Genomic DNA, 16,311 nt, shown 5'->3' on the forward strand with positions numbered 1-16,311 from the left:
CACCCAATGAGTAGAGGGAGGTTCTTCGTTTTACTTACTCTGAGTCGTGGGGTAGGTAACCAGATCCAACAGTGAGCCTGGTCCTAGTTTCCCCGATTGAGGTCCGGATTGATGCCACTGCTAGATCCCTGGTGTCTGCAGCCTTTTGTTGACGAAAATGCAAGACCTTGGCCTCAGTTCTGAATGCCCATGGATGATTTGTACATGCAGAGTCTCTATCCCTTTTATAAGCCCCCTATAAATACAGAGTTCCTGTATCAGAGATACATCTGTTTGCATCACTGCCAGATCCCTGCTAAGTAAAGCTGAAGTCGCTTTGCAGGGTTGCAACTTAATTTGTAAGAAATGGATCTGTTCTGCAGCGACAGGTGCTGCAGAGCTTTCGATCCTATCTCGTTTTTGGGAGGGATTGAGGTGATTTTGAGGTAGGATTAAAGGAGAAGGGACAGAGGAGAGTGGAACGGGGAGGCCATGTTACTGGCCATCCTCTGTTATTATTTGGGAGTTTTCCCCCTTGCCTTCAGGGACCTTTGTAGCCTCTGGAGCCTGTTGTGTTATCTAAGAGCCCGTTGCGAACGTGGTCAGTGTGGTTTGAGTCCCCTTCTTCGTTCCTGCAAGAGCAGAGCCTCCTTGATGGCAAGGGCCGCTAAGGATGGTCTGCCAGCTTTTCCTTTATTATTACATTTTTAATGTACTTTCAAAACTTTCAATGTATCATATGTTGAGCTATTTTGCTAATTAAAACCTTAATAAATTTAGTAGCAAATTGAAATTTAATTTTCCAGGTATTTTAATAAAGGTAAACATCATTCATTGAAATATTGATCATTTGGAAAACAATAACAGTTGTCGTCGCAACATTTATAGAAAACCAACAAAATTGTATCAAATAAGTATAAAAAAACCAAATCTTTATTATTATTATATGGGCTTGCCATCATTTTATACAACATAATCAGCATCCGCCTTTCAATTTGCTGTTACTACCGAGGAATAAAGAGGGTTGTTATTGATTTTTGTCATATTTTAGCTAAAGAGGTTTAGAAATCTTATATTCTGCTGGTTCCGCCAGGATAAATATAAAAAATTGTTTGAAAACTTAGATACTAGAGTGACGTGGCGTTATTGGAACCAGGGAATCGAATTCTGTAAATTGGACAGCATCGATAATTATTGATTTTTGTTCACAGATGGCGCCACGCCTAAGCGATTACCTTTATTTCTTTGTTGCCTATTAGATTTTATTTATAAACTTTTTATTGCGTTTGGTCAATAATCCTGGAGTTGCGGCAGTTACATTTTACTTTTGGATAAAAAGGTATGTTGATTTATAGTGATAGACAAAATTTTCTAGAACATTCCACTGTGCAACGACAAAACTTACCAATTGTTTTACTGAGTTCCCTTATTCTATTTTTTTCGTTTTGGTGGTACAAAACTGTAAAACGGTTAGAAAACTAAGGTTTTGGTTGTTAAAATATAAATATTTATTAATTACTAGTGAAGTAGGTTACTTAGAGTGGTTTCTGCGCCGGATTACTGAAATAAGGTGAACTAGCTTAGCTAACAGTGAAAATTGTTTTGTTTGTGTGCCGAGCAATAATAGTTTTTGTTTTGAAAGATTTTGCCGGTGTTTTCAAGATGTATGTCCGCATTAAAGCAGACTGGTTGAAAGAGGTCGAGAAAAGAGAACTTGTGATTACGATTTCCAAGAGAGCATTCGTTTTGGATCTTAAAAAGGCCATTGAGGCTGAGATCCATATCAACACAACCTTACAACGGTTGTTTTATAAAGGGAAAGAGGTAACTTGAGTTTTTTTTGATGATTCATTTATTGCATTTACTTCATTGGTATTATGTTTTACAGTTGCATGACAAGCAACAGCTTTTTGAATACGCCGTTGTGCCAAATGATGTTATAACGGTGTTTAAAAAGCATGTGGTAGAAGATGACGCAGTTCCTGGCCATAGCAAAACAGTCGAGGAACCAAAGGAGAAGACCACAACAGAGGTTGAAGATGCGGTGTCTGCTTTTTATAAAGTTGGGGATAAAGTTGACACAAAATGGATGGATATGGGAAATTGGTCCGAAGGGACCATTACAAGGATATCTAAGCCCATTGGGAAAGACAGTAATGAGGAATCTGATCTTCTGTTTGAGGTCAAAAAGTATGTAATTTTAGTAAGTTATTTTCTTCTTCTTAATGTGCCATTCAATTATTGCAAATTCTTCCATTTTTTATGCTTTTCTTAGTAATATGTGTGAGTCAAAACCAGTCCAGTCTCTGATGTTCTTCACCCAAGAGCATTGTCGACGTCTGGGACCGCGTTTTCCCTCGATCTTACTTTACATTTTTTCATCATATAACCATTAAATATATAAGACTTTCAAAATGCAAAACCCTGGACTTTTAAAAAATTTATTGTAAAAAATATGTGCTATGGATAACCTGATAATATACAAATTTAAAAACTCTTCAAATTTATTTTTTAAAAATACTTTGGGAAAGTTTGGTACTGTCTATGCCTTAGTTTCAAATTTTAACAAATGTAAAATACAGAAGGTGTGGAATAAAGGACCTATTTAAGACAGAACAGGGGTAAGTCATCATGTTATAGCAATATTTGGATATAACATGGCTCAGAGACAGTGTATTAGGTGTCAGGTGCATGAAATCTTAAAATCAAAAGGGCCTTGCCAGTTTTTTATGTCCTTCTGCGTAAATTGATCTCAGTATCTTCATCCAATAAAGATTGTATTATTGTATATTTAAAAATTTTCTAAAAACTTTTGGGTCCCATAGCTGACTCTGGTGATATGTAGCATTTATGTTTAGGTGATATTATTATGTTGTTGTTGTGATTGTAACGATTTTAAAGTTATGTTATTTTTTGAGTTTCTATTTTTCATGGGATAAAGATAATTTTTTTTTTTTTTAGTGAAGATCATGTGTCTGTTTTTCCATATACTGACAATGCTAAGTTCAGCAATATTAGACCTCGCAGCTATTACACTTACAAAATCCCAGAGCTAAAGCCAGGCATGAAAGTTTTGGTTAATTACAATAAGGACACCCCAACCTCGAGAGGGTTTTGGTACGATTGCATTTTGAAAGAAGTGGGTTCGCTCGATATTGTAGGAACTTTACTAGATGACGAAACTACAATGGAATGCAATATTAAGTTTATTCAAGAGATCATGCGCATAGAAGAGCCGCAATTGTTGGAAAACCGTAACAATGCTAATTTAAATAATGAAAAACCAAGTGAGTAGTCGAGCAATTGCTGGTTTCTGACTGTAAATTTGCAATTGGAAATACATTTACAGGAATCTACCCAGTGCACTGTGAAAAGTGCATGGACAATAGGCAGAAAGTTTGTAAATTTTGTGGCTGTCACGTCTGCAGTGGCAAGAGCGATTATGATAAGTTGCTTTTGTGTGACGAGTGTGATGCAGGCTTTCACATATTTTGCTTGGATCCTCCTCTGGATGGGATACCTGATGGTGACTGGTGAGTTGAACCTATTAAGAAGTTTAAAAAGGTATATATTTATTTAAATAACAGTTTCCTTTTATTTTTCAAATTTGAAAAACAAGGCTTGAGTTGTGCTTGGATTGAAGTTGTTCAATAATAGCACTTCCTTTTAATATAATATAATAGTAAATTACATAACTTTCAAAAGTATTTTTCTAAATTAATTACCTCGGACTAATTAATTTTACATTTAAAGTAATTCTGATAAATCTAGCAATAAAGCAAAAAAGAAAAAAAAAGATACACTTAGATACATTATATATTTAAATAACAAAAATAACATTCTAGAATGGTTGTAAGTTTGAGACTGGTTGGCTAAAACTACAGTGATATTAAACTTGCTTTTAATCCTTCAATCTCTACTACCATTTTTGTGTTTTCTGTATTGTCTCGAAACAATCACATGTGAATTGAATTCAGTTAATATGGCATCCTTGTGTATGTTGAAGAGGAGTGTTGGAAGCCCTGTGGCACACCAAACTCTGTTCCCCTCCGCTTGCTTACTTCTCCCAAAATTTTAATACATTGTTCTCTTTCCAAATATAATTTAACTAAATTGTTGGGGGTTTCTTTTATTCCTAAATAGTCCATTCGTTGGAACAGGACTGGATATGCCACAGTGTAGAAGGCCTACAGTAGATCTAAAAAGAGACCTAGCACTTTTTTACCTTGAACTATCCCATGCTTATGATGCTAGTTTGCCAGTTGATGTTTTATCACCTTGCTTGAGAAACATGAAATTAATGTTGAACTTTTCAGTACATCACGCTATTTTTATAGCCCAATGTAGGGGTTAATTTTTATTTCTTTCATATTAATATTTTCCTATTTGATAACTTATTCATTTTATTATTAAAGGTACTGTCCATCTTGTAAAACCGACGACTCAAAAATTGTAAAGCCTGGCGAGAAGATCAAACCTAGCAAAAAGAGGGAAAAAATGCCGAGTAAACAAAAAGAAACCACACGAGATTGGGGGAAAGGAATGGCATGTGCGGGACTCACCAAACACAATAATCTGGTGAAGAAATCCCACGTGGGGGCCATACCGAACGTCGAGGTTGGATTTTGCTGGAAGTTCAGACATGGAGTTAGTTCTTTTGTAGAGCCTATGGGAAATAATCTGGATTGAATTTTTCATTTTTCAGGTTGCTGAATCTGGTGTACATCGGCCGCCCGTTGCTGGAATTCACGGACAGGAAGCAGATTGTGCATACAGTATAGTTCTTTCTGGTGGTAAGTGAACTACTACGTATTTTTTATACTATGAGTACAAACTTCTCTTGGCGTCTCTAGTCTTAGAGTATTAGGAGATTTACTTAATTCAATATAATAATAAAACAATTTTTTTTTTTGAACTGAGGTGGCTTTTACTTGATGAAAATCCATTTATCAAAATAAATAAGAACTAAAAGTTCAGATTTTCACGAAATTATATATTTTGACATGACATTTGTTTCGACAACACCTGTCTTTATCAAATGTGATAAAGACACGGTGTTGTCGAAACAATTGTCATCTCAAAATATATAATTTCTTGAAAATCTGAACTTTTAGTTCCTATTTATTTTGATTTTTTTTGTTGATTCAACTTGGCTCTTTGCTATTATGGTTACTTTTTAAAATTGCTTTCATATTGTACTTAATGATCTATTGTAAATGTTACCCCCTGTAACTTTACATTTTAGAACAAAAAGTTTAATACAAGATTTCAAAAATATATAATATGTTATAGTTATTTTTTACATTAAGGTCGGAATTAGCCAAAAATGAAATCGTCGCTCATAACGTTACCTCTTTTGTTTAATTATGACAATTATAGCCTATAAAATAATAGTGTTTTTAATTGACACAAAATTCGAAATTTTATCGTTTTGTACAAAAAAAAAGACAAAAATGCAAATAGCGATGGCGATATTTGTTTAATGTATAGAAAATAAAAATATATTTTAATTGATTGGATATATTACGCTTTCAACTTATCAAAGCTTTAATTATCCAATAAGGATTTCAAATCATTGATATTATTTTAATTTTATCGAATTTTGAAAAACGAGTGTTGATTTTAATTTTGGCTAATTTTATCCTGAATGTAAAAAATATCTATAACATGTTATATATTTTTACGGGGTTTCCAATTTTTTAAAAAATGTTGATCTACTAGTATGTAATATTCTACACGTAAACTCTACAATTGTTGTTTATATCTTTTTTTAATGTAAAATAAAAAAGTTAGAGTGTGATGAACATTTACAATGAATCAGCTTGTACAGGTTGTCCATAAAATGTAAAAAGTATCAAACTGGTAGTTTAAAAAAAAAGCATTTTTGTATTTTGCAATCAAGATAAGTGTTTCAATAAGGTTTTTGTTACCTAAATTTTAAGGTTTTTGTAATTATTTGAGTTTTGTCTAAATGTAATCTAATTTTAGACCATATTTTATATCCCAATTATAAAAACTTCTTGTTTTATGCAGGGTCACAAATTAAGACATTAATTTAAATTGAAGGCCATTTTTTTAAAACTAGGGAATGTACTTTTCAATAACCTTTTAGTGTTAAATAATTAAATATAAATTTCACAAATTCCATAAATGTTCAAAACGGACATAAAAATTATATTTTTTGCTTAAACAAAACAAAGTGAATTTCTTAATAGAAAAGGTCATGTTTAACACTAAATACTAAATAAAAAATGACAATTAAAGTCAAATTGGAAAAAGAAAATAAAAAAGTGTATTTTATAACCGTAAATGCCAAGTGAGTTTGTTGTAAATTCTATCATTACATATAAAGTTAATTTAATTTTATAATACTTATGCTTAGGTAGCACTCTTGGTGAGCTATTAATCAAAATTGGTTGAGGTTGGTTAGACGTATTCTACAAACTCTAAATTTAGATTATTAGATATATTTTTTTCAGAATTTTTTTTTGTTATTATTTAAGGATGATTTAATTAATGCAAAATGCCTAAAATTTAAAATTATAAAGTATATTATGATTTCTATAAGTCATTTATGATAGCAAACACTAAATAAAAAAATTTATTTTGACTTGTTTGTTTTGTCTCATGTGTGGATGTGTTGTTCAGTGCAAATAACAGTATTCCCAAAAGAAGAGAGTATTAATATGATTTTTACTCTTGAAGAATGCCATCAAAATTGTTTATCGGCTTGTCGGGTCTAAACTCACAGGAAAGAAATCATCCCAACACATATGTTTTGGTTAGTTTTAATTTTTTGAAGAGAATGTTGAACCAGTTTAAAGAAAGTGGAAGTGTTGGTTATAAAAGCAGACTTTACTGCAAAGCCATTCTAAATTGACAGCTTTCGTAAATGCAGCAACTAAATGCAGTGTAACATTTATTTAGATAACTAACTAACCAAAAGCCACAATTTGGAACATTGTGCAAAGAGTTAGCTATAGGATGCAATAGGTAATTAAAGTTAAGTACAAAAACATATTGTTGACTTGTTTTTTTTTTTATCAGAGTACAATGTTTTGTTTAATGTTTTATATAAATAAATAAATTCAAATAAAACTTTTTTAAAACATTGTATTTTGACCAGAATGTGTAAGTATTCTTAGAGAGCTCGATCTATATTTTCTTTAGGTTACGAAGACGACGTGGACAATGGAAATGAGTTTTATTATACTGGATCGGGAGGCCGAGATCTAAGCGGAAACAAAAGGATCGGCCATCAAAGTTTCGATCAAGAACTGACACGTACCAATAAGTCAGTACCTCGTTTAATGTCAACATCTCAGTGTACTTAAAACGCGACTTACTTTATTCTTTAGAGCTTTAGCGCTGAATTGCAACGCCCCGTTCGACAAGAAAAACGGTGCCGAGTCCAAAGATTGGAAAAAAGGCAGACCCGTTCGCGTCGTCAGGAGCTACAAGCTTAAAAAACATTCCAAGTTCGCTCCCGAGGACGGTTTCAGATACGACGGCCTCTACAAAGTGGTGAAGTATTTTCCCGTAAAGGGCAAATCCGGGTACTTGGTGTGGAGGTACCTTTTGAGGAGGGACGATCCCGCGCCTGCGCCGTGGGAGAGCGACGCTAAGACTTTCGACATGATTGTGAGTAGCTTTACATAATGCTGTAATGTTGCACAATTTCTGAGGAACAAGTCAAAATGTTATTAAATCTTAACATTTTACTTAAAGTGTTTTTTCCATTACTGTTATCGAAATTGTTATTATTAAATATTAGTTTTTCATTATTCGGCGTACCTCTTTATCTTTATTAATTAAGTCGAAAACCTACAGAGTTCTTTCAGATTACTATTATCTTTCATTAAAAAAAAAAAAGATTTGATTTATCTAAATATTGTGGTGTAACTAGCGCCCGCTAGGAGAAACGTGCAAGTAGTTTTACATTGGTAATTGTCATGTCAAAATACTTAAAACTTCCACTTTTTATTATTATACTGTAAAAATTTTCCAAATTAATGAAAAAAATCAGAATAAAATTAAAACATTTATCGCCCTGTATTTCCAAAACCAGCGACTGATGTTTCGATTCGCAATGTCCCTTATTAGAGACTTATAGCATACATTCTGACTCCTATTTCAGAAATTCTGACTTGTTTTTCAGAAGTTCTGACTTGTTCGAAATTCTGACATAGTTCCCAGAAATACTGACTTGTCAGCAATTCTGATGTTTCTCAGAAATTTTGTTTTTGCCCTAACTTTTCACTTGTTTCTCAAATTCTAACATGTTTCTCAGAAATTCTTATGTTGCAGTATGGTGTGTTTCAAAGTAGATCGATTTGACTAGTAGTTCTTTTTTTTGATCAAGGATAGTTTGAGTTGTTGTACAAAGAGGATGCATAAGAAATAAATAATGTAATCAGATCTCTCAGTTGTCAACCATTTCAGTATCCCCCGGGATTCTTGGAAGCCCAGGAGGCAAAACAAAGGGCGGAATCTGCTAACCAAGAAAATTCAAAATCCTCGAAACGCAAACGCGGTAATGAGTCCGGCGACAAGATTAAAAACAAGTTCCCAAGACTCGAAGCTTATGCATTGGACGTGAAAGTGAAAAATGCTATAACGGCAGACAAAATAAACGAGAAGATGTGGTCAGAGTGCCAGAGCGTTCTGAAAGAGGGAAGGAAGAAATTCCTAGATAAAGTCGAGGAAACATTTAGGTGCGTCATCTGCTTGGAGCTGGTTTTCCAACCGGTTACAGGGCAGTGCGGCCATAATTTCTGTCAGGTAAGAGTCTAGGATCTTATTTTTATTGTATAATGGTTGGTTTAGAAAACAAAATTTATTATTTAAATTAAAACATTTTAAAAATATTAATATAACTCATGCTTATTAAACTTATTTTCAGCCTAATTGAATGGCGTTTTAAAGTTATAAATTACCTAGACTTAATGATTATAGATTTTGTGATGAATTTTGTTAATTTTGGTTAGTTATGTAAGTGTTCGAAAAAAATAATGTTTTCTAAAAAAAATCATTATAGCTGTTAACTTCGACCAAATATTGGCTGAACTCATTCAACTATTTTAATTGTTTTTATTTGCACAACGTTTTTTAGGCATGCTTGAAAGAATACTTCAACTGCTGCTTGTTGAATTTGTATTCGTGCCCCTATTGCAGGGAACGTTTTGAGAAGGACTTGGTTATGGGGGAGCAGGTCAATACCAACCTAAGAAGTGCGCTGAATTTGCTTTTCCCGGGCTACAAGACCCATTAAATTTAAGTATTGATTTATTATTTCAATATTCCTTTGCTCAGCTTTAGTTAATTGCGAGTTTACTTTACCGTAAGGCTAGTGATTCGATGTTATGAACTGCAAGCCTAGATTATAATAACCAGGTCAGTAAGTTCTAATTTCTTCCATTTTCGTCAAAAGCACGGTCGAACTGGTTGTTATAATATGTTGTGCTGCAACTCAGTATTATTTAATTTTTTAGAATTTTTTGAAGTTAGTGTTGCTCCACTGCAGAGTGTATGGTTGATGCTGTTTCAAATGTCTCGAAGCCTTAGTGATCGAGGCAATGGTGGCCAGTCCAAGGTAGCCTTAAACCTTAGCGACACCAAATTCTCATGCATAGGCATTGAACGGGGTCAATTTTATTAATATGATAATGATTTGAATAATTTATTTATAAAATTCGTGCATAGAACAAGTTTCACAGCAATTGCAAGCACGTGATGAAAGAGCAGTTAACAATTAATAGGTATAGCTAGTACCTATATTTTCTTTAGCTGGTTTTCTGTTCTGAAACTATATGGCCCTATGAGAATGTATATTTTACCAGCGGAGTGTTTATTTGAGTAGTTTAAAAGCTAGCTGGATATTATATGAACTACTATTCAAGCTAATTTATAAACTATGTAAGATTGCTCACCAAAATACAAAGTACACAAAATTTTTACTAGTCCTCTTTAGTTTATAGTTAATTTGATAGACATATCTTGTGTAGTTTGTAAAGTGGCTGGATAGTATACAAACTAGGCAATTCTGGAAGCCAAAGGAGGTCGCAAAGTCCAGAAAATTATATTATTTACAATTCTCTTGAATTCCTCCTGCGTCGATTGTTGACAAATACAGTTTGTTGACGTTTCGCCTAGTTATTGGCCCAAATGTCAACTAATTCTATTGATCAGCAACTGACGCATGAAGAATCCAGGGGAATTGTAAATAATATGACAGTTTTTTTGAAAAAGATAGACTGATTCATTGTATATCATATTGTGGATGACTCTTGGTATACATACGCACATGGAAGTTGCAGCCACCTGTTGAAAATATCGAAATTTAAATCATTTTAAGCAGTTTTTTTCAAATAAATTTTTATACACAAAAATTTAAATTGACACAAAAAAAAATTCATACCATCCTCGTGCAGCTGAAATTTTAATATTATTTTATGATATCAGAGGGTGAGAAATATTTTGATTTATTAAAGTCTAAATTAATATATGCCTTTTTGAGACAGAGCGTTACAGGTGCCATTTTTTAAGATGGTGTCGTCCATGTGATTGAGTATTTGTTTTTATTTTACGATTAGTGTTCTTCCAAAAAAATTATAATTGAAATTACACAAATAAAAATATGTAAAATATGCATGAATGAAATTGACAGTTTTTTGGCTTTAAATAATGTTAAATAAACATTTTAAATATGCAGTCTTTTTTAATTACAAAATATTAAAGTGCTTTTATGATTATCTCCATAAGAATACAGAGGTTACAATTTTATTATTTAATTTTAGATATTTAAATTGCTAAAAGAATGTAAAAAAAGTAAAAACCAAAAAAAATCTGCTTAAAATGATTTAAAATTCGAAATTTTCACCTGTACAGGTAGACTGCACAAACGCAAACGCAATCACTTCCAAGAGTCAGATGTTTCTCATGTATATCACAAGTTGTCTATAATATGAGATACAAAATATCAGCATATTCAATTTTCTTTCCAAAAACGTTTCTACAGCCTATACTATAATGAGACACATAGCTTGTATAATGTCCAGGTAATTTTTGAACATAGCGAAGTACACCTCCAGCATAAACTTTCCTATTATATTCCTTAAAATATTTATAAATTGACATGTGAAAACAATTATTTCTATTTTGGATTGAATAAATTTGCTATAAATTGATTTTTATTTTTTAAAAAGCGTAAGAGGGAGTCAATCTTCCTTGTGCACTGGGTAGTTCTGTCTTTTTTTCAGATCTTACCTTATAAAGGATAAAAACGTACTCACTGCGCAAAGAAAGTCTCAACTAGATTCGCTATAAATATAAAATAGAATAAATTTATTGAATTGATTGTAAAATACAGATCAGCTGGGACTCTTTAAAACAGTCAGCTAAGCAATAAATCATAAAGTAGCTTTTAAAATCATCTTTGAATAAAAGCCTTTCGCAGTTAATGAAACAGTTTTATTTTGTCCTTGGGGACACCAAGTTGAAAGAACAGTCGAGCACATTAACATAGTGATTTATATCCCCCCTATCTCAGCAACAATTGAAACCCAGATTGTATGATTTATTTTCTTGAAGGTCTTGCTAGAATCAGAGTAGACATCAATCTACTTTTCACATACCCATGCTGTTCATCTACAATTTGTCTTTTGAATACGGAGAAAATATGTTTGTAAACAAAGCTTTCCAAAAAGTTTTGCAAAAGTGCAGAGAATGCTAATGGGATTGAATCCGATTTCTAATGAGATGGTGATGGTGGAGCATTTTTTGGCAAAAATTGAAGTGACCTTTTCTGTCGATAAAACTAAGTGTGAAAAGTGGTTGAGAATCAAGGCTCTTATCTACTTGGACGTTGTTTGGTTGGGTAAATACGCTACTGAAATATGCAAAAAAAAGTTCAAAAACTTATGTTGGATCATCTCTTTGGGCAACATTATAAACCATTTCGACGGAATGGAGTTGCTTATTTGTTTTTTTTTATCAATTCACTTTCGACGTGATCAACAAATTTCTATAATCCTATTCCACATGCGCCATTTTAAGAGAAAGGTTGAGGGGCTTTTACTATTTATTTGTGATTTTTTTTTTCACAAATCGTTGCCTGATAATTATATATTGGGAATTTGTTATTTTTCGTTCTTACTTATCATTTTATATAAGTTTGTAAAATTATTTAATACCAATACAAACTAATATAGTTTTGGTTAGTTACATATCTCAAACGACCAAGTCTAGTTTAACATCTTGATCTCAGCTGTTCAACATTAACCGAATATTACAATAATAATGAAACAACAAGCTATAATAATAATAAAATTCATTATTGGTAAAATATTAATTTGCTTAGGAGAGAAACTTTTGTAATTCCGATAAATGGACCTTAATTTTTTTTCCTAAATACTACTACTGAGCTGGATTCAAAATATTATAATTCTTATAAAGTTTAATGGCATTATAGCTAAAGCAGCGTTCAAACGTACAAGAATCGTGCTAGAGCATAACCGGAATATTTTTTGCCTTAAAGGAGTATTGTGAATTTTATACCAAAACGCTAAAGTATCTTTCAGGTACGTTGGTAATAGTATATTATGCAACAAGTGCGGTAAACGGTATTTGACTCACTAGTTTTTTGGCACGAGCGGAGCGAGTGTTTAATAAAAACGAGTGATCTAAAAAGTTGACCGAACGTGTTGCATACTATACTTTTTCTACGGCCAATAGTTTTTGGGTACATTTTCGCAAAGCAACACGAATACATTCACTGACATGGCGGTCAGAATTGACAAACGTCAAAATTCAAGGCATGGGAGATATCTTCGAAAACATCCGATTGCTCCCAAACCGGTGCGGTAAAATCGGGGAAATGTCCGAAGTGGTTCGGATCTGTGGGAAACGAAACTGACGTGGCTTCCCGCAAGCTAGATCGGTGTGTAATTAGGTATTTTACAAACGGGAGTAGAAAAATATTTTTTTTGATATACGTTCAAGCTTTCTCAAACCATAAACGAATCGGACACAGCTGTTCTGTCTTTTATGTAACCTGGTTTTATCAGCAACGGTTAAGAATGGATAACATAATGGAAGACAGTATATGGCTTTAGTAAGGATGCATTCCTCGGAACTTTTTTTCGTACTTTAAAATTCAATATATGTTTATTTGCCTATAACGTTTTGAGGGACATATGTCTTTTTAAATAAATTAGAAATGTGTGATTAGAAATGTGATCACTATATCTCAATCGACCATCCATTAGCATCTAAGTTTTTTGCTTCATTTATAAATTTAAGATTTTTATTTTCCAATTGCATTTTAATATGATCACACAAAAATTTTTAGCTTCCTGGGGGAGCAAATATCATAATTGTGTTTTTTTTAGAATTTAGCTTAAGATCGTGTTTTTTACTCTATTGAGAAAGACTGTTAAGATTCATACTAAGATTAGCTTCGACGTTATCATAATTACTTGAGTTAAATGTAACAGCTGGGTTTTATCAGCATAGGAATGAATTTGAGAAAATTCGATCTCCTTAGACATATCAAATGTGTACAAGAGATACAACAGAGGTTTAAGAATTGAACCCTGTGGCACTCCCGAAGTAACGTTACCCAAATCTGATATACCAATATTAGTTCTAACGAACTGCTGCCTATTATTTTAATAGGACTGGATAAAAGATACGGATGGATCGGTGAAACCGAAGTGCTTCATTTAGCACACATGATCCGCGAGCATCGTTAAAACGTTTTTATCCAAATTATTTATTTGTAGGTCATTAATATGTACCAAAGCAGTAAGCGTGCGATGATTTGGCCGAAAACCTGACTGGTTTCATGGAATTATATTATGACTAGTTGTATATGAAAGTACTTGCTGATGAACGACCTTATCCAACACCTTGCTAAGTACAGATAATAGGCTGATTGGCCTAAGATCATTGACGCCGGATGGAGAAGCAACCGTCGGAAACAAACATTTATGATATGAATAATGTGATTCGGTATGACCGAAAGACACAGTCTGAGCATAAGTAAAGTAACATCATCATCTGTTTTATGATACTTCTAATGTCTTCTTGAGTAGTACAAAGTAGTACAAAATCGAAAATGGAGTAATTTATCCTATTGGATTTATAAAATTCAATCTACCCAGTATTAGCGCTGGTATTGGAAAAAGTAATATTTGTTGATAATTTGTGGATCTTGCAAATGGGGGCTTAGTTCTTCACGTAATATTTTTTATTCTTTTTAAATTCTTCCACATCGTAGCGGCATCTTCACAGGTAACCAATTTTAAATATGCAGCTGAAGGATGACAAAGCATAGTTACGTATACTTTTGTATCTATTCCAGTTTTCGACATTTTTGTACATTGAAGTGTCTATTTTGTGAGGATATATATTTTTTTAATGACGTGTATACATATTGTGAACCAGAATTATAATGAGTTTATTTTACAGATGACGAAACATTTAATCTCACCCTAGGTTAAACCTTAAATCTAAATAGAAAAATTCTATGGTCGTTTAATAATAATAAATAAACTTTTGGCGTCCCTACATTATGGCTCTTATCAGTTTCTTACAGTTTTGAAACTGCACTGGGCTGTTGTTAACGCCTTCAGTCGTCTGAATGGTTTCAAACAGGAGTGCTTTATAATAATATAATATAATTCGAACAAACCGTCGGCTCGCCCTTTTGCCCTCGTATAAAGTGCCAGTCATGTTGGTAAGGTGTAGGTATATTTGAGTATCACTGTTGTGCAGTGTAGATGTTTTTTTTAGTCTAGAGCTCCAACAGAAAATGTTAATTTTTTGCCGCTCAAGTTGCTTCATTTCCAGCATCTTTGTGCAGATCTAAATTGATATCTTGACCCCATGAGGCCAATCTTACACTGGGCCCACTCATTTCTGTTTGACAGGTTCACTATAGGGGAGGTCTGCCATTGATATCTTAGGCATCCCATCGGATGGTATCCGCAGAATGCTTTGCCTTACTTCTGTCTCCAGGGTGGGGGAGGTATCCCTAGTAGGATTTTCACTGTAGGTGTTGTGCTGAGAGCACTAGTAATCACCATATTGCCCTCCTCTGTTTCCCAAGCTAGTCTCCAGACTAAAGGGTTTATGATCCTCGTGTATAGCCAGTACGATGTCTGACAATTAAGTAATGCGACGAAATTCAAAAATCGAGTATATTTAAAAATTAAGGTACATCGATGTGATCCCCTTCAAAGTAGCCTCCTCCCGCACCTATACACAACAATTCTGGAACCTTTCTTGTGGGACCTCTCCTAGTACCCTCGTCACAGATTCTTGGATATCTTCAACGGCGTCAAAAAGTCGACCTTTGACGAATTTTTTTATATGGGGGAATAAGAAGAAGTCGCAGGGTGACAGTTCGGTGAATAAGGCAGTTGCGGTAACGTTGTGATGCCTTTAGACGCCAAGAACTGAGAGATACTGAACGCAGTGTGGCAGGGAGCATTGTCGTGATGCAGAATTCGCGATCTCTGGACGCACTCTGAGCACCCTTTTTCGTAACCTTTCGAGCACATTGCGGTACAATACTTGATTTACGGTCTGTCCAGGTGGTACGAACTCTTTGTGACCACCCCTTTGCTGTCTAAGAAACAAATCAACATGGTTTTTACTTTGGACTTGCTCATTCTCGCCTTTTTTGGCCTTGGCGCTCCAGGGGACAGCCACTGTTGGCTTTGTCGTTTATTTTCGGGGTCATATTGAAAGAAGCAACTTTCATCACCAGTAATTACTCGATCGAGAAGAGTAGGATCACTTTCAACCTGCTCGAGACAATCTTGAGTGATGTTCATTCGGTGGGCTTTTTGATCAGAGAATAGAGTAGAGTAGGGATCTGCTATTACGGTGGCGGAACTACAGGTTCGCAGTGTTACCACAGGCCGATGAACAAAATCGGTTGCATTACTTAATTGTCAGACCTCGTATATCTGCTTAGCAAGCCCCAGATTATGCTACAAACCATTAGGCATGTTTAGACCATTCTATCTGTTTTTCGGATCGTTTTCTATAAATGAGAGTTGTAGGTCCAGAGCTCCAAAAGAAAAAGTTAATTCTTTGCCTCTCAAGTTGCTTCCTTTCCAGCATCTTTGTGCAGATTTCAATTCATATCCTGCCCCCATGAGGTCAATCTTACACTGGGCCCACACATTTCTGTTTGGCAGGTTCACTATAGCGAAGGTCTTGATATCTTAGGCATCACATCTGATGGTATTCGCATAATGATTTGCCTTGCTTCACCTTCCAGGGTGTGGGGAGAGAGGGTACCCTAGTTGGGTTTTCACTGTA

At 34.0% G+C, this 16,311-nt stretch overlaps 1 protein-coding gene across 2 annotated transcripts; it reads left to right on the forward strand.

Annotated features, from left to right (window-relative positions):
- The first annotated feature begins 1,233 nt into the window (after positions 1-1,233).
- On the forward strand, positions 1,234-11,410 carry LOC132708603 (E3 ubiquitin-protein ligase UHRF1-like). 2 transcript variants are annotated; one of them, XM_060681019.1, is made up of 11 exons: positions 1,234-1,318; positions 1,622-1,803; positions 1,868-2,169; positions 2,941-3,266; positions 3,329-3,512; positions 4,395-4,626; positions 4,685-4,772; positions 7,150-7,273; positions 7,338-7,620; positions 8,422-8,760; positions 9,092-11,410. In XM_060681019.1, exons 2-11 carry the CDS (start codon positions 1,642-1,644, stop codon positions 9,248-9,250), a joined length of 2,199 nt encoding a protein of 732 aa, XP_060537002.1. In that variant the 5' UTR covers positions 1,234-1,318; positions 1,622-1,641; the 3' UTR covers positions 9,251-11,410. The 2 variants fall into 2 exon arrangements, with proteins under 2 accessions (XP_060537002.1, XP_060537001.1); XM_060681018.1 differs by lacking the exon at positions 1,234-1,318 and adding an exon at positions 1,366-1,549.
- The last annotated feature ends 4,901 nt before the right edge of the window (positions 11,411-16,311 follow it).

This window comes from Cylas formicarius, unplaced genomic scaffold (genome assembly GCF_029955315.1).
Source record: "Cylas formicarius isolate icCylForm1 unplaced genomic scaffold, icCylForm1.1 PGA_scaffold_12__32_contigs__length_19106922, whole genome shotgun sequence".
NCBI classification, from domain to species: Eukaryota; Metazoa; Arthropoda; class Insecta; order Coleoptera; family Brentidae; genus Cylas; species Cylas formicarius.